The sequence below is a fragment of the Balearica regulorum genome, chromosome 1 (genome assembly GCF_011004875.1).
Source record: "Balearica regulorum gibbericeps isolate bBalReg1 chromosome 1, bBalReg1.pri, whole genome shotgun sequence".
Taxonomy (NCBI): Eukaryota; Metazoa; Chordata; class Aves; order Gruiformes; family Gruidae; genus Balearica; species Balearica regulorum.
This window is the reverse complement of record NC_046184.1, coordinates 89496773-89517430: the sequence shown is the minus strand read 5'-3', so window position 1 is coordinate 89517430 and position 20658 is coordinate 89496773. Positions and strand designations below refer to the sequence as shown.

The window sequence follows — 20658 nt, the reverse complement described above, 5'->3', positions numbered from 1 at the left end:
CTTGCCCCACCACTGATGAAGAGCTCCATCTCTGTCAGGGTCCATAATGAAGAGGCACTATGTCTCCAGAGACATGGCATACAATTCTCAAGGTCACTGTATGTCCTTAGGCATACTCCATCTGCATCCACATCCCACAGCTTATTGCACTTTAAGCCTGTCCACATGGTAAGTGGTTTTCTAATACCAGCCATAATTTTGCACCCAGTTGGCATGTGGAAGGCTATATTAAGCCCAGACGATTAATGCTGTCTTTGCTGAGAAGCAAGAAAATAGTCTCTGAGCTATTATACTCTGTCAGCTTTCCCAAACACTTCAGGCAACTAATTCTGAGGACTTTTTGACTGAATTGACATAAAATGCATCCTTCCCCTCTTGTTGCTTTTTAAATGCTTTAGGTTATTTTTATACTGCAGCCTCAGAGGTCGTTGGCAAGAGTGTGTTCTGCCTCCCACCAGGCACTCGAGGAAATTTATGAAGACAGTCAGGTCCCATTTGTTCCGGTCATCCTCGGTGGGTTTACATGTCAGCGTAACGTGAATGAGCATCAAACTGTTGTTTGTCATCAGAAGCCCCCTGGGTCTGTCCATGGGGAGGTGTTTTGGAACAGATACAGTGCTTACAGCTTTCAATAGATACAGGAACAAAATGTGGTCATCGGTAGATGTGAAACTGGAGAGAGGCCACCTGGAAAGAATTAAGAAAGTTCTAGGAAATCCATCAGAGCAAAACCAGGAGAAGTTGTGATTTATAAGACAGGCAAGGTGGGTGAAAGGTTTGAGAGAAATACATATTTACACAGTCTTGACTTCTGGGACTGAATGTTTTGTGAACACACCATTCAGAAGACATTCCAGCTCAGGACTCAGTCTCCAGATACTTTCTACATCCTTGTGGTGTGAAATCAAGTGGAAGGACTGGTCTTAAATACTCAGCTGATATTCCCAGGGAATCGGAGATTATGCTTTGGTAACCACTTTTTACAGGAGCTCGCTATTGTTATTGACTGACAAGGCACACACCAAGGTGAGCTTTGCAGCTCAGGAGTGAGTTAAACTGTGTGCACTTACAGCCAGTGTGAGATGTAGGTCTCCAGACTGTAGGTATCTATATGTGAACTAGGGGACAAATGTCTGCTTACAGTCAACAAAAATGAGTCTATGCAGGCTGCAGAGTCTGGAGAGCCATTCAGCCAAACAACTGTCTACTTCAGCAAGAGCAGCACAGCTCTCCAAGCTGCACCGCCCGCATGGACTGGATCTCTGCTGACTGCAATGTCATAGCTTTCCCCGCACACACATTTAGGCAATGGAGTTGGAGCTAAATCATGCTGTCAGTCAGAAGTTTTGGAAATTCACTCACTGCCAGAGGCCAAGGTGGAACACGCTTCAGTCACTGCAGGTCCAGCTGGCCTTGCCTCACCATTGTGTCCTGTTTTACTTCTAGGTTGCTCTGACTAATATTAGGCATCTGCCTTCAAAGTATCAATTGCAAACACAGCGTGCCTTGATATCAAATGCTGAGGTTATTCTTTTGCAGACTCAGGTTGCTATATGACATGATAATCAGTGAGACACTAATTTCTCTGACTCATGTCATCCAGGTAATGGGGCTTCAGCAATTTTGAACAAAAATCAGTCTGAGGGCAATCAATCAGACCATTGATTTGTATGCACAAAAAGAGATGTTGCTCAACTGCAACATTTTGACATCCACTAAACAGGAGATACAGTGGTACGGCAGTGAGAACTGGATGCCTGAACTCCCCACTGCAGATAAATTGTCTCAGTAGCATTTCTTCTGTCCACAGAGTTGCCATCTCTTAACCAATAAGCACTTTCCATATGGATGCTGTATTTTGCTGGCTGTCTTCCCATGAGCTTTGTGAATAGGCAGTTCCAGTGGTGTAAGCTCCTCACTTGGAACAGAGAGGGTGTTGATGAAAGCTGCTTTCAAGTCAGTTCAATCCCTCTTGGATCAAATGATGTTTGGGAGACAGAAGACCTTCTGTTGCAGCAGTTAGAACAAAGTTATTTGTTTTACTGTGGTTTACGATGTCAGCATAGTCAACATGCAGAATGCAGCCAACAAAAGGGCCTGTACCACTGCTGTTGTGCACCACCATTTCAGCGGGAATCTTAGAATCTGGGTTAGTTCCTTGGTGCCTGACTTTCAAAAAGGCCAAAGAATAGGGTGTTTAAATCTGATATCTCTGCATCTGTTCCTAACATTTTTTTCTTAAGGAGCGAGCCAGCAGCATGCTTTCTACAGCATTCAAGTGGCTAAATTTTCCCGTCTGACAATGTTATTTCTGATAAGGCTGGGTTTCCCATGCAAAAAACAAGAAAAGAGCAGTAAAGATATTATTCTCTTGCCATCCAAGATGTCCTAACACTGGAAGAAATCATGTAGTTAGTCTTTCTCATTCCTGACAAATTCTGCATTGGCAAAGAAGTCCAGGGCCCTCTCCTCCACTCTCGCTGGATTGCAGGGCCACCTTCTCAGCTCAGGAGCTCCTGAGGGATCAGGTATTTTATGTTTGAAGACTATTGCCTTTACCATTCTCATAAATAACACAATAGAAACTTCAATATGATAGATTGCATCTTTTTTTTTTTTTATTCAGGCAGAAGATCACACCCAGTTTCATGATTTATACAAATGCAGAGTATCCATTTGCCTTGTAAGACAGATGAACATTATGGAGATCTTTTCTCGCATGTTGTTGGAAAGCTGAAAGGCAGTCTATTACAAAATCAATACTAAGGCTTCGGCAAAGAGGGAGGAAATAATCTGTACTCCATATCCCAGCTGAATAGAACAATATACTGACAAGGTGGACTATGACAGTGAAACACTGGAATAGTTGTTCGGTGTGGGGGGTGCGGAGCCTCTACCGCTCTAGGCACAGGTTATACGGCTGGCAGGGAGGACACCAGTGTAGCTGCTCCTGCCTTTTGCAGGGAGATTGATTAGGATAACTTCTCAAAGTCTGTTAAGGCCTACAGTTCAGTAAAAACTACAGGATCTGGTCAGAATCAAACCCCCACAAGCACGCATCGGTAGCTGAGGCCAGATGGGATGGTGGATGCATCAGTATGAGACCTGCGGCCCGCACTGCACTGACTTCTGCGTTCCAAAACATTTGCTGGACACACCAGGAGTTTCAATGTGCAGGAAAGCAGGACTGGTCCTCAATATTCAAGCAGTGTGTGAAGCTCCCAGGATTTGGGCTGAAAAGAGCTCTCTGCCTTATGCAAAAACATTGCAAAACACTTCACTTACTTGAGTTTCTTGATGCAAAATATCTCTGCTCATTGATGCTGGAGCTGCTAAATTAAGTGTGTTACTTTCTATAAATCCTTCCTGTTGTCAGTGGGTTGCCTCTTACTTATGGCCATTGTCCCTTTTGTTGCCACCAAGGAAAGAAACATAGCAGAGAGCTTTTGTTTAATGAGCCATCACATTTAAACATCATTTGTCTCAGTTGTTTTCCTTTTCTCATCTACCTTTGCTCATTAAACTCCACCCTGCTTGGCTGTTAACAGCATAATCATGGGGAGCAATAGCATCACAAGCTTCCTCGTACCAGCATGATGCTGCTACCCCCGCTGCTTTCCCCCTGTTCACCAGCTCTGATGGGTCTGTGCTTGCCTAACATTAAAGCCAGGGTGGCAGCAGCTTCAGAGCGAGCTTACTCCGAAGGCCGAGCAGCTGGAATTGTACTTCCCCATATGGAGCAGAGTTTTGGATGGATTTTCTTGGTGCTGCCTGTGATGTTCACCTTGTCCTTTTGCACGTCTGTCACAGCCAGTCGCCAGCCCCTTGCTTCCACAGAGGGTGTGGGGCGAGGGAAAGAGCCGTCAGTCTGTTCTGTACAGATGGCACATCAGCTGTGGCAACACTCCATGGGGACAGGGAAAAAAACAGAAATAGTGAGGTACAGGAGTGATGTTTGTGCCCCTCCACAGAGATGCTGCAGGAGATACCCCAGCATGAGGGTTCTCCTGTGCTTCCTTCCCCGGCCAGGAAGTGCAGCAGTCCCAAGCCAGGCAACTGGAGGAAGCAGCAGACTCACTAACAGGACAAGGCTTTGGGATAAGGGAGCTGCTCACTCCAGTCACTCTAAGGCTGCAGATCCTAGCCAGAGCTAGAGAGAGCAAAGGCAGTTGTGATCTCCACAGTTCTCACCTTTGTGTGCGTGCTCAAATCTGAGCCAAAAAATTACCCTCACATCTCCAAACCTCTTGCTGAGTCAGTTCTGGGGAGGAAGGGTACACCCATTGACTTACCACGACTAATTTTTAGCATGAAGAACTATAATTAAAAGTCAGAGTCTGTCTGTTATCTATCTCTGTGGCTTAGTTTGCCCATCTCTTCTCAGCTGTCCAGCATTGGGACATTGAGATCCTGCTAGATGGCACTTTTCACCTGTGAGAGCAGTGCCAGGACTGGGAAGCTGCAGCAGGATCCAGAAGTACCTGTTGCTTCCCATGTTGCCTGAGTGAAGGAACACATGTGATGAGTTTAGTGTGCAGTTCACAGCACCTGAGTAAGTCAGGGCCCCAGCAGTGGGAGATGCTAACTGTGAAGCTGTTATTCTTCTGGCTTATGGGCAAACAGCTGAGTCTGAGATAGCCACGACAGTCACGATAGTGACCCTACAGTGCTAAGAGGAGACCCTGTTAATCCTGCGAGAAAGGCAGGTCCACAAAGGAAGTGGCCGAGTCCTCCCATCTGCACCACCACTAGCTGGCTCTGTATGCTTCTCATCTATATCAGTCACATTATTTGTGTGGGATATCGTCAGAGGATAAATTGAAGAACCTAAGTTCAATAAAACAGGGAAGACTGGTTGTGAGGAAGACATTTCTGAGAACATATCGTAGCCTCAAATCCCTGTAAAGATGGTCAAATTTGAGGTGTCTTCCCAAGACCGCTAGAAATACGCAGCAGACACCATGACCTCCCACCAGTGAGGAGGTTAACATCAACCTGGAATAAAGTCGCTGTGCCATTACTCCAGTCATTCAACCTTCCTGTGAGGTGAAGGCAGCCAGGTTAGAAGATATGAACACATTTGGTGTGTGAATATACCCACTCTTTGCCAACCCACTGTACGGCAACCCTGCCGTCACCCATGGGTAACTCTGAGCATCTTGGGCTTAATTGGCCATCACAACTACAAGGCTCACAAGCAAAAGTATTCCTCTGGCAGAATGAGGAGCCAAGCAGCAGCACCTTCCTAAAGGGTGGCAAGCGTGCTTTGTCACCACCCATATCACCCCACACACACATGCACACACAGCACTGAGCCCATCTTGCCCAAAGCAGAAAGCCTGTGCCTACTTTCTGCAGACGGCTCAGCCTCAGAAGTCAAAGTTGAGCATCTGTTCTTCCAAGGCTTAACCCAGCGAGCATCATGAGTAGGGTTCGACCTCTTCCATAGTGCAACCCTACTCCAGTCTTACAAAGGGGCAGAAGAGTTGGAGCTCCCCAATACTCACTAGATGTTCCTGATCTTCATCTCCTCTTTTTCCACCCACCCAGGCTGGAAAACACTCTTCCAGCCTTCTTAATTAGTCTGTGTACCTTTCCTTCTCATGGAAAAAAGTAACTTTCATAACATCATGTCCAACATTGGCACAGCAGAGCTGATTCCTCTTTTATGAACCACTTGAACCAGAGCCAGGGAAGTCTCTCTTGCTCCTCTTTGATTCTTCTTGTCCAGATCCAACTTACTGTTTTAAAGCTACATTCTTTATTCAGCAATACCCTCTAGATTTTGTCAGTGTGGGGAAATTTTACCAGTGTAAACTAGGTTATGAGACTGACAATTAAGTAGTTTTACTGGCGAATATAGGGATAGAAATTTCTTCCCCCTTTGTTTTAGTGATGTTTTGGAAGAGGCTTAAATTAAACCAAAAAGTCATTTATTCTAAAAGAATGCCTGCAGGGGACATAAACCAATAGCGCCTTAATTATGCTTGTATGCTCATTTTGATTGCTTTAATGTTTCTAATTACAGTGGTAACACTTCTCCTGTTTGACAAGCCGGGAAGACAATTTGGCTCAACCAAGGAAGCTGGAGCATGGGTTATGGGAGATGTACATCACTTTCCAAAATGGCTTGCTCCTGCCAGCTTGGAAAGAAAGGATGCTCTCATTGGCATTCTGTTATTTCACCCGGTGCTTCCTTTGGGGCACTGATGGGGTAGCGTTTTCAATGACAATGCAGTGGCAATGAAAATGCTGCTGTTGCCACTTTTGGCAAGAAAACTTTGCAGGCATATGCAGAATCATAGAAAATAAAGTTGAAAGAAACTGCAAAGAACCATCTCTGCTTTTCTTCCGGGAGAAGACCATTTCAGTGTGTTCATCCAAACTTCTCTGCAGGCAGAAAGCCCCGAGCCATTTATTCCTGTGCTTTATTACTGTACCATTAGTAAAGGTTTCTTAATGTCCAACCAGATCTTCCTTCTGTTTAAGCCAATTACATGTTGTCCTATCCTCCAGGAGACACAGCACCGATTATTGCTACAAAGCCTGTTAAGGCCAATATAAATTTAACAGTAAACACTGGACTGTGAGTGAGATATCTAAAGACTGATACATATGTGCATTTGGATGGAAGCCACAGCCTGGACAATTTTTAAGGGGTCTCCATAGACAGTATAAAGTGCTAAAAAACTTCACTGTGGAAAATTTTAATCCAATTTGCTTAGATGGAAGAGAAGGATGAGAGCTTTTTCCTAATGCCTGCAAAGATGTGTTTCTCTTACATCCAGAAGAATGTTAATTCAGATCCCTTAATAACATAGTCTGAACTATAATTTAATTGGTAAGCAAAAGATGGTATTTATATCTTAGTAAATGTAATCCTAAGTATCTGACTCCGTTTGAATGATAGAAAGCTCTGAGTTCAGTGCTACCCAGCATCCTCTAGAGATATCCTAAGTAGCAGAATGACCTCTACTGGTGTTCTTTTCCAGCACATACTGTGAAATGGTACCTCCAGTCTCCAAAGAAAAGATCTGTGGGAAGAGGTTACTCCCAGAGCTAACACACCAAGCTAAAAATCTACTCCTAATTCAAGAACTGGACTGGGGCTAACAAACTAGAGTGTACTACTCCATGCCATTCGTGGTGAAGCAGATGAGATCTTCCAAATGGTGACCAATTTCCAAAAGCCAGCCTCTGAAAAGCCAGCATCTCCTCCAGCTGACAATCCTATTCCTCCATCTCTGTGATCTAAGCCACAGATACTGTTCCTGTGTATTTAAATTTGTGTATTACATATGTCCCCAGACACATTCCTCCCCATGACGTTAATTCTACAGGGAATACTGTGTGGTTCTTTCTTAACTTGCTATCCACCACACCTTTCAGGAACACATCTTTGGTGAAGGGCAGAATACGCCATACTTCCCTCCTATGCCATCCCAGCCTCCAGCAACTTGTGAGAAAAAGCTTGAATCAGAGCTAGCATCTTCATATTTAAAAAGACCTCAGGGGATTGTCATCCAGGAAGTGAATGTGGGAAGAGTTTCTAGTCTTTCAGCTCCAAGAGAGCAGTGCCCAAGATTGAGGCACATGCTCATGGCCAGGTGAGGGTTTTGTCACCATGACATTCAGTGCTGAGCCAAGACAGCCCATCTAAAACAGCCACAAGAGCAAGGGAAGGGAAAAAAAAGACAGACGTTAACAGAGTAATGCTTCGGATAAATGTACCGCTCCTTTCGCAATCAGTTCAATCCCATTTTTAGTCTTAGACCCAGATCCTGCATGTGCTCAGATCCAAACATAGAAACCCTTTTATTTCCTTCTGAAAACACTGAATCCAGCTCTTCAAAGGTCAGTGGGCAAACTCCTCTGCAGTCAGTGCTCTCTTTTCCTGGCTTATTCTCTAATGCTCTCCGCGATCACATCCGAAGAAATTTGCCAGTGTCCATCCTGCCCCCTTCCACCCACCACCTTAGATCACCCCTTCCTAGCCACCGACCCCCTCTGCTCCCAGGAAAGCACATCAGGTCTGATTTCTGTAGGCACCAGAACTGCGGTTCTGCAGAGAACAGTAGTTACTCAGTGTCAGGCGGAACACACGCTTGTCCAAGCCCTGCAGGTTAGGACATTCATGAAAGTTAAGGTAAATTAAGCAAAGATGTGAAATGAATACACAGGAATTAAAGCATGTTAAGCCCTGCATGGACATTCGGGGATAAAGTGACCTTGCTTTGCTTTTGTTTAATTGTCACCACAGTGAACTGAGGCCATTTTCCTTCTGTATCAGAGCACCTTCACAGAGATTTAATGCACTTCAACTTCTGTGCATTAACTCACACCTCACACTAATTTGTCTTAACTCCCCATGTAAACAAGCCCTCAAAGGACTGGGGTTTTTTTCCTCTCTCATGTGATGGTTCACTTTATCACAAAGTGAAATGTGTTGGAGAAAACTATTTGCAGTGAATTTTCCCTCAGTTGTGCCTGCAGTGACATCTTTGTTGTGAATTGCTGCAGAACTTCTTCCTCTGCTTAAGCTTGTCTGCTTTTTTCCTCTTTTAAAACAGCTATATTGGAACAGTTTATAATTAGTAAAGCAGCATCCGTCTCCCAGGAAGACAGTGAAACGTTGGCCTGGTCTACAGGTGGGGTATGGAGGTAATCCTGAGAGATTACCTGCTGGGCTCTGGGTCATGCAGGATATCTGCAGCTGAGCATTAATGCTGTCTAAATCCAGGCCTCTTTTGCTCCTGAAAATGTCTTTTCTCCTCCCCTCAGTGGATTTTTCCTCATTAGAAATAGTCGATGAGCTTCTTCAAACCTCAGGATCATGCCGTTGTATGGGAAAGAAAAAGAGAAAAATGACTGCTATCTGCGTGACTCCCATGCAGGGACAAAACTTTCCCTCTCCCTCTCCCTCTTTTCCTACATGCCCCCTTTTTACTTAAGAGCAGTAGGAGACCTTCACATTAAGATACTGAACCCATCACAGTTGGAACAGACAAAGCCAGAGCGAGGAGGGAGGTGATGGAGGCTGAGACAATATATTTTTAGTCATTTCGATGAATTATGGAGACGTGAAGTTGATAATTTATTGAAGAAGGGAAACGGGGGACTCTATGTAAATGTTTTCAGATGAATAATTAATGTGGCTTTCTAGCATCAGGGGGTCTTTAATTAAAGCCTCTGTTAAACAAGGCAAGGCAGACCGGCCCGGCTCCTTGCAGCAGCTAATTGCACCTTTCCCATGTACAGCTACGATTCAGAGATGAAGCATCATTTGCATCAATAAAGAAGGACAGATCCAACCTAGGGTGAGTGCCAGGAGGCTGTGGAGACCAGCTCAGTGACCCCAGGGCTGAGGTAGTTTGCATCACATTTTAAATTAGCTTGGCGTACAAACCAAATGAGGGTGTGTGGAGAAGCGGGGACGGAGGGGGCGCTCCGGCCACAAGGTTTTGAGGAATGCAGAAAGCAACTCACAACCATCTGTGGATTTACTGCCTCTTCAAGAGGGACATACTGACAGGGTTATCCAGGGTCTTCCTGTCACTGCGTGATACATTTGCCTTCCAAAATCCATGCCTGCCTCCCCATCCCATGGCGAAAGATGGGCATCACATCCACAAGGCAGCATTTGCAGGGTGAAGAGGCAAACCTGTGCCCTCCCACTACCCCGCTGCTGTCCCTACCCCCAGCATCCTCCGCAGGCACCGCTCCCTCAGGTGAACATCACACCTGGACTCTTCTTTCTCCATTCAGGGATTTCACAGCTGATGTGGAGAGGATGTGATGAAGGTTCACTGTGGACTTCAGTCAGAACAGAGCATCCCCTCCCTCTCGTGCCATGGGATGGTGAGACCAAACTGAAGCCTTCTCCATCACAAGGACTGGGCCTCCCAGAAGGTCTATGATTACTTCCTGAGGGAATCGATAAAACCGTAATAGTTTCAGGAATTAGAATGGGACAATTAAGGAATGACAGAAGCTGACCCAGTTAATACTGCTGAGGAGCTTCCAGTATAATCCCAAATTTGGCTTATTTAAACTCCCAGGGAACAGCAGGTAAGTTTCCAAACAGGTGACAAAGTCTTGTTTTTCTAGAGAATGTTGTCTAAATCAGACATGGATTAATTAGTTTTGACACCCTGGCAAAGAAACAGTATCTCACATTTTTCATTCATCTTTATCACTAGTAACATTCGTGATAACATTAAAAAGTGAGGGAACAAGACACAGCTGAAAATTTATTTTTAATAGAAGGGGTTAAATCTAAAGTGGGCTAAACAGGTTCCCAAAGCAAGTGTTTCCAAACACAGAAGCTAGTAACACATTTGCATTGCCAAAAATGGGGTTGAAGGAGTTAGTTACCTAGTCCATGCCAGTCACCTGTGAAAGAGGTTTGCTTAACGTGCTACAGGTATCTCCCCACTTTTTGAAGTCATACTTGAGGCACTCCCTTTTCGCACTGAGCACAAAGACAACCAGGAGAGCATCCCTTCAAGAAAAGTCTCTCTGATTTCCACGAATACCTTGGTTTTCAGGAAAGCACTGAATCTTTGGGACTGCGAGCACGTGTTTTCTGTTTGCCCACACCAATGCTCTTGACAGGTCTGACATGCGCCTGCGAGCTCAGGGAAGGTTTACTGCTGCGTTTTGTGGAGGCAAACACTGCAAGAAGGTCTTGGGAGGATGAACTCGGAGCCCCGGCGAGCAGCTACGAGGCTCTGCTGCTCTCTGCTGGGAAATGCAGGCAGAGCCCTCGCAAGAGGCCGTACGGGGGGAAAAAAAAAATCTGGATTTGCCAGCATGGTCTGGCTCAGTCTCTGCACACAAACACTCACAGGCACCCGGGTGCAGTCTCCTCCTCGACGTCGCTGTCGGAAGCGGGCCCACATAGAATCACAGAATCACAGAATGGTTTGGGTTGGAAGGGACCTTAAAGATCATCTAGTTTGAACCCCCCTGCTGCGGGCAGGGACACCCTCCACTAGAAAGGATCTACATCAAAGGCTGCTGGTGCAGGAGCAGCCTGGGTGCAAGCCAGCAGCCCCAGCCTGCCCCTCTTCCCCTCGCATCTCAGCCCCCTCTACCTCATGCAGGATCTTGCTTTCTCCATGCTGCTCTGTCACGCTTACACCTGCTCTCCTCCCAGCCTGTAAGGCAGTCATTTTCTCAAAAACCCTCTGGATGGAGGGCAGAGCAATTAGCCCACCCTACAGGTAAGGAACTAAGATGCTGGGCACGGCGTGCAGGGAAGCACGAGGCCCCGGCTATCGGCTGCGCTGCGGCAGCCTCGTGCATCACGTAGCAGGTGAGCTCACCGCTCCGGCCAGCAACCTCGGTCTGGGAGAAAGCCTGAGATGCAACAGCAGCTCCAGCACGAAGGAGGGAGATGAATTCCCCAGTCTGGTGCTGACCGGGGCCCTCTGCCCCTTTAAGCAATGCCATTTAATTTTCTGATGTGCTTCACCTCATGCATCCATTATGATTTTCAAGTATCGGATGAGGTGACAGGAATTTAAGACGGGCATTTTCAGGATTTGGCTATTCTATATACATATATTTACAGCTCAATAAAATAAGAAGAAATATTCAAAGTGAACAGACTGTGGAAAGTGATTTGTTCCAACTCTTCACTGCAGTCTTGTAAGAAACCAATCAAAGAGGTTCAGGAGTGATTTGAGTGTAATTTATTAACCCAAAAGGGGCCGCATTGTTAACCAATGTTATTTATAGTGAACAGCTCAACCATCTCTACTGAACAACTGTGTGATACTGCAGGGACAAATGCAATGAGTTACTACACAGATAGGACAAAACCAGCAGCAGATCTTTGTTACAGCTGTTAAAAAAAGTGTCCCCAGGAGACAGACACTGAATCTCTAATGGCTATCTTATTTCTCTGACAATTTATTTAAGTTTTAACTTAACAGCAGGAATGATAGCCACAGTTACACAGTGACTCCCAATAAAGGAGTGTATTGCTGATCTGCAGCTGGTGTTTTCTTATTTATTTCAAAGTCTTTAAGTTCCAGACTTAGCATATGGTGCCATATAAATAATGATATAATAATACGTTTTTGCTTTCCATGTGCCTGGATAGAAAAAAGCCATGTGATTTATGTTACATGAGCATTGTATTTAAGGCGTTATTTTGCCCAGAATTTTTAATGCATTTAAAATGCATCTTCTGCTTTTTGTAATCTGTTCTTTTGAAAGAATAAACAGAGTAGTGATGTTTATTTAATGGAGTCATTCATCTTACTTCCTTGTACAAAATCCTAGCTTTCCAGCCCCAGCAGCCAGATCCCTGCAGTAGGCAGTGGAGTTGGAAATGGAGAGATCTGCTGTTTACCAATGAGGCACAGATGAAAGGAAGGCATGGGGCTTGAGATTTACCCACAGCAGGACGTTATTTGAAGCCAGCAGGCAGCTGAGAACTGCTTAGTCCCGTCCAGTAAAGGATGGAGGAGAAACCCATGGGAGAAGTTCTGCAGGGAGTCATGCTGTGGAGAAAACAGCACTGGGATGGCTCGGCACACAACTACCCATACACACACAACTGAAAGCAGATGCCTACTTCAGTTAAAAGCGTAACTGCAGTGACTAGAGCAAACACTGCCGCCCTGAAGTGTGTAACAGCTCACAGCTTTCCTTTCAGACCCTCGATACACTACAGGAGCATTACAGCTGTGCAGAAATACCTAGCTGCAGGGCAGGAAAGATCTCCAAACTCACACATCAACTGTTCATCAACTGTTTCTGGACGCTGCTGTCTTAGTTTCCAGACTGACTGGCAGCAAGACCTCATCAAGCAAAAACTTCTTCACAGCTACAAGGGTTGCAAATTTGAGTTTAAATATGCATAGATCATGGCAGAACAAACAGTATTTCTAAGGGGTGTACAAGACAAGCCAGTGAATATTCTGCCTACAAACTTAAGCCTGCTCCATTGGTCCACAGCTCCTAAAGGAAATATGTCAGGGTCCACAAATCAAAGACTGATAATCCCGAGCACTGGGCAGTATACTGTACCTTCTCCCATCATGTGAGGACGGGATAATCAGTGGAGGCTGAAGAAGTCACAGCCTGAAATCTCCCTGAAAGGCCACTCAACCAACTGCCCAAGACACTTCAACAATTTTACTGATTTTACCCAGCATCTTTCAAGATCTCACCAAGTGAACACAGACCCAAAAAAAACCCCACAGTCAAAAAAGCGAGCGGTCCCATGTTGTCCAGGACCATTTGCAGTCACATGGGAAAGCGGGAGAGACAAGATAGGCTCAAAGGAGTTGAGTAATGACAAGCAACCCATGAGCGCAGACAGCAGCGCTCCAGTGCAAGATATCTGAGCGGTCAGCGTGGCTGAGGATATGGACAACAGTGTCACGAGGCTAGCGCTGGAGCAGCGGGGAAGCTGTTTTTCTTAAAAGGTCAGCAGCGTAACCCGAAAAACACACACAAACCGCCCTGCTCTGAATTGAAATACTATGTTAGTTTAGCACAGGTTTTGAAGTCCTGTATCTCCCTCCCTCTCACTCCCCCATCAACCCCCATGGCAGTTTCAGCCACTCATATTTCAATCCCAGCTCGTCACACTGGAGCATGAACCAGAGTATTTCATAAGCTGGTTACTGTGGTAACCCAGCGCAGCTTTTATCTTTATTCCTTTCATCTCCTCTTTGGGAGAAACTGGCAATCTGTTTATTTGCTTTTTCTGACGAAATTCATCACGCAGCACACCGTCAGGATCCCTGTAAACTGTGGAGAAACTACCTCTTACACGGATGTGCACGTACACATTTCTCTCACCACTCTACTACCTCTTGCTTCCCTGCTTCTCTTTACAACCTACTTGCCATGTCCTCTTCCATCTGACCCTCTGTGTAAAGCTCATCTCTGCCCTGCTCCTCCAGGCCTCCTCACTTCCATGGTACTTACTAACAAGGCCGACAAGAGCAAACAGCTATCCTGAGCTTTCTTGCGTGTTTTACAGGAGTGTGGTAAGGCCGAAAGGCCACTAGAACTCACAGTGAAGTGACTCAGCTCCCTGCAAAACAAAATGCCAGGCTATGGGCATCCCACACACCCTTCCCTCTGCCAAGCGACCCCTCATTTCCAACAGGCCACAGGCAGCCAGAGGCCCACACAGAGGGCTCGCTGGCTGCTGACACGCACCAGGAGATCTCTCCAACTGCTGCAGGGGGAAGAATAACTCAGGGAAGGGGGCGACCGCCAGACGCACACGCAGACGCAGCCCCAACCCCAGCCCCCCACAACCTCCTCACACCCCGCCCGGCACTTCCGCCCTGATCCATAATGGCCGCGCGGCACTCGCTGTCCACGTGACCCCTGCGGCACCGCCTGCCCCGACAAGGGGCAGAGGTTTCCCCGGCAACCGCTCCGGCGTCTTCCGCCACCTCTGCCGCCTACGGTGAGCGACGAGCGGCAGAAGAGGCCGGTGCCGGGGGGAGACGAAGCGCGGCGCTGCCCTGCCATGGAGAGTCGGGGGCTGGTGAGGGCGGGCGGTGGCGGCCCCCGGGGCCGGAGGCCTCTTCCCCCGGGTACACCCAGCCCCGAGGGTCTCCCCTACACCCTCTCTGGCTGCGTCGACCTGCGCTGCCCCCAGGCACCCTGTCCCGGCCTCCTGCGACCCCAGCCTCCCTGGCCCCTGCAGCCTACAACCCCCTCCCCCCGAAATGAAGCGTCCTGTCCTGCCTCCCCGTACCCCCTGGTCCCTTGGCATAACACCCCCCTTCCCAATTACAGGGAAGGACGTGGGTCATGCACCCCTCCGGCCTTCCGCCTGCACCCTGCTTCAGGCGATGCAGCTGCAACTGGGAACCCCAAAACCAGCGAGCAGCTGACAGGGCTCCTGCCTCCTCTGCCCCAGGGAATGTACAATATGCACTTAGAGCTCCCCTAAGAGAAACAGTCAGTAAGCAAGGATCAGGCACAGGTACGCCCGCTGCATAGCTCAGACCAGGTCTGAAGGCTTGGGCCTGAGTTTAAATGGAGTTCCTGGGCTCATGGGCAGAGTGGGAGGAAATTAAAACCTGTTAGTGCTTGCTCTAAGAGGCGCTCCAACATATTTACAGAAGGATGCAGCAATGTGATACATCTGGTCTGTGGGGCTACATGTTTAATACATTTTTTGTTCTTTATTTGTTAAATATTTTAGCAAAAGCCCGATGATCCTTCAGTATCTGAAGCAGAGGAATCTAGCATACCACGAGCTGCTGAAATGTCTGAGGGCCAGGCACCTATAGTTGAATTCCCACCGTCACTGGATGACTTACCTGGGATTAAAACACCAGCATCTGCAGACCAGCCATCTGTAGTGGAATTGGCAGTGCCTGCAGACCAGTTGATAGGTTCTGAGAACCAGTTACCTGTCGCTGAATTTCTCGCATTCAGGGAAATCTCAGATGAGATCGGATCACCTGTGGGTGAACAGCCAGGTTTCAAAGCCAAGATGTATGTGTCTGACTCCACGCAGGATGGCAGTAAAACACCTGGGGCTCAGTCATCAGCAACTGTAGTCAAGCCAACAGAGACTACATGTGAACCATTGGAGCAGCCAACGGTGTACGAAGACCCCTTTGAAGTCTCTGTTAAGTACATGGAGAAACACAATATTCTGCAGATATTTCAGGTGAAATTTCTCTTTCCCTTTTCCCTCCAGAAGCTTGCTTGAGAAACTTGGTCTAAAGTTAGCTTGGACTAAATTATCCCTTCCCCAGATCCCTCCTTGTCCTGTGCTTTCTTAAACATAAACTTAAGAAAAGCAGTAGAAAAGGACCCTTGATCATCTGTGGAGATTGAAAGAGCAGCTCGCTTTTTAAAATACAGCTAGTTTTGGAGCAGAAAGTGCAGCCAACTGTCTGCCCAAGATTCAATACTTCTTTCCTTCTGTCTCTCTCTGTTTCAGGAGATCACAGAAAAACTGGTGTACCAGAAGCCCGATGACCCCTTGCAGTTCATGTTGCTGCAGGTATGGTGTCTTGCTGGGTCTCAGCGGGAACTGTCTGTTAGGGGCACAGCAGAAAGCCAGCTTTGCTGAGCACACTGGAAACATGGTCAACCCATGACTATTTCTCTCACTGTGTATCTGCTCACTTGGGAGGAGGAGAAGCACGGGGCAGGAGCAGAGTGTCTGGGGTGCAAGGGACCATATGTGTTCTAAAAGGAGAAGGGGGGAGAGGTATGGGAGGATGAGTGTGTGGAAGAGCCAGGTATGGGGGGAGAAGGGGGTGAATGTGCCCTGGAGAACTGTTATCTGCGAGGTGAGGGAAGCTTAGGGACAGAGATAGGGGTCCTCTGTGTCTCTGTGAGCCTTCTCCAGCTCCCTCTATCCCACACTGGGAGGGAACACTTTTCCTGCCCACACACCCCTGTTCAGGAGACCTGTCTCTGCTGATCCTGCAGGGTATTAAAACACAGGAAATCCTTTGGGAAAGGAGGAGGTTAGAGGAAAGAGAACAGACAGAGAAAGAGAGAGAATCTTTTCCTTCGCTGTCCTCTAGTCAGTCAGGGGAAGCACCACCTTTGTGATTTGCTGCTGGGTTCATGCTGTACTGAATGCAGAAACTGCAGAGGAATGGCAAGGTCAGTTCTGGGCACCAGTGGTAAGAAAATAGGCTCCCAAACGACCCTTTTCCTTTTGCACAGGTGCAGTCTATGATAAATGCCAGGCAGGCAGAAATGGAGGGAATATTGGAGGAAAATGAAGATGCAGAGGTGTTTCTGGAAGAGGTCCTGTGCACTCCTTTTGACCCCTACTGACCTTGCCATTGTGGTGTTACATGGGACCTTCACAGCACCATGCTTTTGTAGTCATTGGCATTAACTTGGAACAGGTCTGCTTGTATCTCTGTTTCCTGATTTTTCTGTTCTGTATGCTTGCGCTTCCCCTTGGGTTTAAATCCTGCAACCATGTATTGGTTTGGATGCACAAACTCAAATCTCAAAGCGTGCATGGACCTGCATGCACATATGGCACATCTTGAAGGGGCAGGTCTGCTGAACTGCTATGTGGTCTGTGCATACAAACGCATGAATACCACATGTAGGCCACCCCTAGACTCTGCTTTTTCGTGCAGAGAAACCTCACAGCTCAGACAATGCAAGCACAAAAGCAAGTGGACTTATAAAGCAGCCCTAGACAACCCTCAGTCCTCTATTTTTTCGTGCTGCATTGGTGGCTTACTGCTTCCAGCTATGCAGCAATGCCAATGCCTATCTAATATTTTGAGAGGCTGGCTCTGTGGCTTTCCCACTGCTGCCAGAGCTCCTCTGATGCAAGAAGCTGTCTCTCTGCCTCTTCCACACACTGAGTACAGCTGTCTTACCCTTAACAATCCCTGCTGAGTTCCAATCACTCTGCTTTTTGGGGTTGCCCTGCTTATATCATTGCAAGTACAGTGTATGTTTTGATAACCAGAACAGAAAAGCAACAGTTGCATGCACCCCCGGTGGCTTCAGAAGACATTGTCACTCAGGAATGTGGGAGGTGAATTAAACTAAACCAACCAAAACCAATTTCCTGGTAGCCCAGGAAATTCAGAGTCAAGGTACACTTTGCAAACACGTCTTCTGAACTGCTTTTGATTCTCAAAACACTTACAATCCTGATTTTCATACTATACAAGTGTTTGTTTCCACCCTAGAAAAAAACTTTGTCTTTGTTTTTCTTGTCTCTTGCCTGAAGATTATTGAAAATGTACAACAGAACATACTGTTAGTTATTTTGGCTTCATTTAATGTGTATGTGCAATAGATGCCAGAAAGTTTTTTGTCACTACAGACTTTTCTCTTTTTTTAGGCAAGTGCTTTAATTTCATGACGGATGGTAGTGTATTCCCAAATGACTGTCTCTATGGCTATGAAGACAGCACCATAGAAACTTATCTTCCATCTATCTATTTTCAGCTAAGAGTCTGATGATTAGATTGTGTGACACTCCACAGCAGAGCTTGGGCCTGAGAAGACTTGCCTTTCTATCTCAGATTCTCAAAAATAATGAGTTAACTCATGTTTTTCCAGCTTAAAGGCAGGGTAAGCACCCCTGTCATTCATAAGGCAGGGAAGTTTTCAAGGTTATTGTGAGCCTAAAGATGGCTCAAGATTAAGATAAAGTCTTCATGGGTTTTATAAGAGGTTTGATGTAGGCTTAGACCTCTAGATCCCACTAAAGCAGTGAGATGCTTTTGAAAACCCTACTTCAGCAACTGGAAGAATTGGACACTTAATGAAACAGAAAGACTGATCGTTTTTCAGCCTGATATATTTGTGATCAAGAATTTATAAGCAGCCCTGTGCATACATGCCCTGTGAACGTAAGAGAAGTGCTAATGCACCTCTGTCAAACAGGAAATGCATGGAAGATAGTGGCTGAAGCCTTTTCATCTCCGTGGTCACTTGTCAGCATGTTTTCCCAAGAAATGGAGAAGTTGGTATGTCTTTGAATTTTGTTGTAGAACAGGATTAGGGTGCTTTTGGGTACAGCCTTAGCTGTGAATTTCCTGCTTCTATCATTTGTGTATTGTATTTTGTTGTTCTCTTTTACTTATGAAAAACTTTTGACGTGTAATATGTTCTTGGACTATAGGTGTATGCCCTCAACTTCATGTCAACATTAGAGGACTTATACAAGGACAGATCCTTAATTTCTCTTTCAGATAAGTTGAGGTGAGCTGGAAAGTAATCTTCTTACAGATGACAGAAGTTTTCCAACAGAGACCCTACCCAGTGTTCCTCAGCAATCTCAGGGCCAAAATTTTCCTTTGGTGACCTGACCACCATATCTTATGCTAATAAAGTTGCTGCGTGGTAGCCCCAGTGCACGTACAAGAGAGCAGCTGTCTTTTCTGTTTCTCAGGACCGAGGTCCCTCTCCTTTGAGGAGCAGCAGTTGTATAGAAATGAATGAGGCTGTACTCAGGACAGTTGCGTGGGCCTGGAGTTGACATGTGTAGCTGGCAAGAGACTGTGGCAGGCAGTAGGCCCGTGACAACCCTTCAGCTTTCACAGACTTAGGGGGAGAGTTGATCAGCTGTGAGCAAAGGCTTTGACCAGAAATCTTGGGGAACTTCTCATGACCGGAGGAGAAGTATCACTTCCTTCTCCTCAAGTCACTCAGATGATTGAATTGTATTTTGAACTGCATTTTTTTCCAAGGAAAAAAGTCCAGGAACTTAGTTTTATGAAAACAAAAAAAGTATCCCCCAGAAGATTGTTGTGTTTAAGCTAGTCCCACACAGCTGTCCTTTTTTATTTTCCTCAGAGTTTTGCTAAAAAAATACACCTTAGCTCTAGAAAAATTCTACCTCACAAATGCACCACTGCTGTTTGTGTGTATGAAGGTTTTTCTGTGGTGAAGAATAGGAGAAAAGTGAGATTTAAAATGGAAACACTTGTTGTAGTCTTAATTCCAGAGTGACTGTCCCTTTTCCATAATTTCTTTCCCAAACCATTGGATCCATGTTTCTTCTTCATAAGTGGACGTTTATCAATATGACATTAAACAGTCATTAAATTTCTTGCCTTGGGTGCTCTGAAGGAATTAATGGTTCATTATGTGTAACTGAAACTATTCCATATAAGTCCTTATAGCACACTAGTCACAGTATATTTGAATGCCCTCCAGTAGTGTGCTAAGCAACGTGACTAACATCTGTTGTTTGTTCTTTCTCCTCTCCACGAGGGAAATGTTTGTGCACTGAAGTGCATTCTTTTTGAAAGGGTGTTTTGTTTTTTTACCCACACCTGTGTATTGCTGTGTGCTTCTAATGGATAGGAATCGGTCATGGAGTGGAAGGTGAGAAAGTTGGAGGTAGTTTGCAGTTCCCAAGGGTGTTTCCTCCGTAGCTTGAGCTGGGCACTGAGAAAGAGCAGTATTTTCACATATGAGATTTTTTGCTGATCCATGGACTGGCACAGAAGCGTGACATCGAGTTGAAAGTGTACTTAGCGAAGTAAGTGTCTTGGATCAAAACATCTGTTTCTTTTTCTGCCCTCTCTGTATGGAACTTAAAATGACTCAGATGCCCCAAGCAATGCTAAAGTTGCCTGTGTACTGCCTCTAACCAATGGGAAAAAAAATGTTTAACTACTGATTAAAGATCTTTTTAAAAGTTAACACAGACTCTGCTCTGCTTTCGTAGTTAGGCGGAGGGCACCGGCAGTATAGCTCTTCAATGGCCAGCTACTTATAGCATGAGACATTTCATTGTGACTCACTGGATATGAATCATTGCTACATAACACCAATTTTAAGCTAGTTTAATGCCATTGATTTCAAAGTTTCACAATCATGTGAAACTTGAAGTAGGCAGCAGCAACTATTCAGGGCTTGCATGTCTGAAATGAAAGAAATTAACCTCTAGGTAAAGGCCGACAAAGAGCTAAGCTCAAGGGAGAGCTCTGAAGATGAGAGAATGTGGGAGTCCTTAGAAAGGGAATATACCAGGTCAAATTGGTCAAACCCTGTCTGACATGCCTTCAGGTTGTATTCAGGGGAAAGCTTCTCTTGACCACTCTTTCAGCCAGATGAAATGCCGAAGAAAAAGAAGCAACATTCCTCTAAGGTCAGGCATCAGTATCCACGGCTGCATTCCTTTTTTAGGACTGCCTTCATGGACAACATTGA

The 20658-nt window shown here is 46.0% G+C and overlaps 1 protein-coding gene across 1 annotated transcript; it reads left to right on the top strand.

Annotated features, from left to right (window-relative positions):
* Positions 1–14441: 14441 nt before the first annotated feature.
* On the top strand, positions 14442–20118 carry TEX55 (testis expressed 55). The gene is made up of 5 exons (XM_075765379.1): positions 14442–14524; positions 15191–15664; positions 15941–16003; positions 16681–16764; positions 17834–20118. The coding sequence occupies exons 1-5, from the start codon at positions 14507–14509 to the stop codon at positions 17852–17854; spliced, it is 660 nt and encodes a 219-aa protein (XP_075621494.1). The 5' UTR covers positions 14442–14506; the 3' UTR covers positions 17855–20118.
* The last annotated feature ends 540 nt before the right edge of the window (positions 20119–20658 follow it).

Bases quoted from the DNA above. Each gene is read 5' to 3' on its own strand.
- TEX55 (XM_075765379.1), top strand. The intron at 16,004-16,680 runs GTATGGTGTCTT...CCTTTTGCACAG, and splicing joins TGCAGTTCATGTTGCTGCAG to GTGCAGTCTATGATAAATGC. The intron at 16,765-17,833 runs GTCCTGTGCACT...CTCTTTTTTTAG, and splicing joins CAGAGGTGTTTCTGGAAGAG to GCAAGTGCTTTAATTTCATG.